At 39.6% G+C, this 1,926-nt stretch overlaps 1 protein-coding gene across 1 annotated transcript; it reads left to right on the forward strand.

Annotated features, from left to right (window-relative positions):
* The first annotated feature begins 609 nt into the window (after positions 1–609).
* On the forward strand, positions 610–1,638 carry LOC142356406 (uncharacterized protein F54H12.2-like). Its single transcript, XM_075408323.1, has one exon. The coding sequence runs from the start codon at positions 610–612 to the stop codon at positions 1,636–1,638; it is 1,029 nt and encodes a 342-aa protein (XP_075264438.1).
* Positions 1,639–1,926: the final 288 nt, after the last annotated feature.

Here is a 1,926-nt window from a genome sequence, read left to right on the forward strand (position 1 = left end):
TCAAAACAACGCCTGAAAAACGGTAGCCTTTGTCAAATTGAACCTACGCATAGAATAGTTTTTAGCAATTTGGAATATAAGAAATTGTTGTCAAACAATTTTCAGTGTATTGAAGTTCAGTTGAGAACCGAAACTGGCAAATTTGTTCCATTTACAGGAACAGGAAAAGTTATTCTGACTTTAAACTTTACAAAATTTAATTAAATGGAAGCTTACTATCAACAACAATCAGTTTCACCATACTTTGCAGGACACTATCGTCAACGAGGCAGTGGATTCGGGGCTTTAGCGGCTGGAATTGGTAGGGCGGCCATACCGATAGCTAAAAAGTTTTTTTGGCCTGTTGCTAAAAAGATTGGTTTGTACAGGCGGCAGCAGAGATTGTTGACGTTGTAGCCAAAAAGAAGAGTCCTAAAGAAGCACTCAAATCAACTGTTCAGAAAACGGTAAAGAAACAAGTCGGTGGTTCAAGAGCCCGAATTGGAGGTGTTCGTGGTGGAAATGTTTATAAAAAACAGAAAGAGAGCGGTCCTGTCAAATCCCGAAAAATCATTCAGAGAAAACAACCGTTACTGAGAAGTCGGTCAGATTTCTTTTCCAAAGTGAAAAATGAATACTAATTTATTGCCAGCAGAGGCAACACACACAACTCTAGACGTGTTTGAAAAGCAGCCTCTCTTGATCACCTTTGACAATGCTTTTACCCAAAAAGTTGGTCCATCATACTCACCGGATGGTCCAATGCTGGAATTCGAAGTTGTTGGCGACAGGAACAACTTTATTGATTTGCAAAAGTTTCTACTTGAAATAAAATGCCAAATCACGAGAACCAATGACGCCGATTTGAGAACTGGTACTGATGCCACAAACACAGATTCGCCGTATTTTAGCAATAACGCATTACACTCTCTGTTTTCAGAGTTTACAGTTTCGGCAAATGGCGTTAAATTGTCAAATACAAACGGCAACTACGCACACAAGGCTTTCATAGAAACAGAATTCTCATCCGGAAGAACAGCAAAGAGCACTTGGTTAGTTTGTCAAGGCTATTATTTTCAAGACGAACCGGCTAAAATTGATGGAGCTGACAGCAGAGCTACTGATGTTGCTGCGCGAAAAGCTTTAGTTGCTGACTTTCTGGAATGTTCTCTACTTGGAAAACCGGCCAGTGATATATTGACCTGTGACAAACATCTTCTCAGTGGTGTTACACTACGCATCTCCTTCAGAAGGTCTCCAAACGATTTTACCGTCATATCCGAATCTAATAAACATTACAGAGTAAAAATTGTTGAAGCAAATCTGTACGTGCGCAAAATGACCGTGGCTGATCATGTGTTGTCTGCGATAGAAAAAACTTTGCTAAAAACACCAGCTGTCTATCGGTACACGGAAGTGTTGCCCAGAGCTTTTCTTGCCACTGCTGGCATCCGCAGTTGGAGTCAAGAAGACATCTTCTCCAAAGAACCAGTTCGAAGAATGATTATAGCAATGTCAACCAATCAATCATATTTAGGAACTAACAGAACGAATCCTTTCCATTACCAGAAATTCAATTTGAATGAAGTAGTAATTTATCGAAATGGACTACCGGTTATTGGAAGACCAATTTCAACAACCTCAGATCAACGAGTCTAATTCAACACGCTTGAAGCTTTAGGTTTTCTTGATAAAGGTGGTCATGGCATTCCTCTAGCCGATTATCCAAATCACTTTATTTTGGCCTTTGACCTTACTTCAACACAGGAGGCTTCACACGATTTTATTCATCCTGAATTAACAAATTGTTCAATTTCAGTGGAGCTCACTTTTGGAACACCTTTGGGTGACAACGTTGAAATTTTATTCCTAGGCGAACGAAGTTCAACTTTTTACGTCAACTCTGAACGAAAAGTTACCAAAAACTCGGTTATTACATATCATGTT

Source organism: Convolutriloba macropyga, unplaced genomic scaffold (genome assembly GCF_964194025.1).
Source record: "Convolutriloba macropyga unplaced genomic scaffold, txConMacr16.3 SCAFFOLD_2154, whole genome shotgun sequence".
In the NCBI taxonomy this organism is placed as follows: Eukaryota; Metazoa; Xenacoelomorpha; order Acoela; family Convolutidae; genus Convolutriloba; species Convolutriloba macropyga.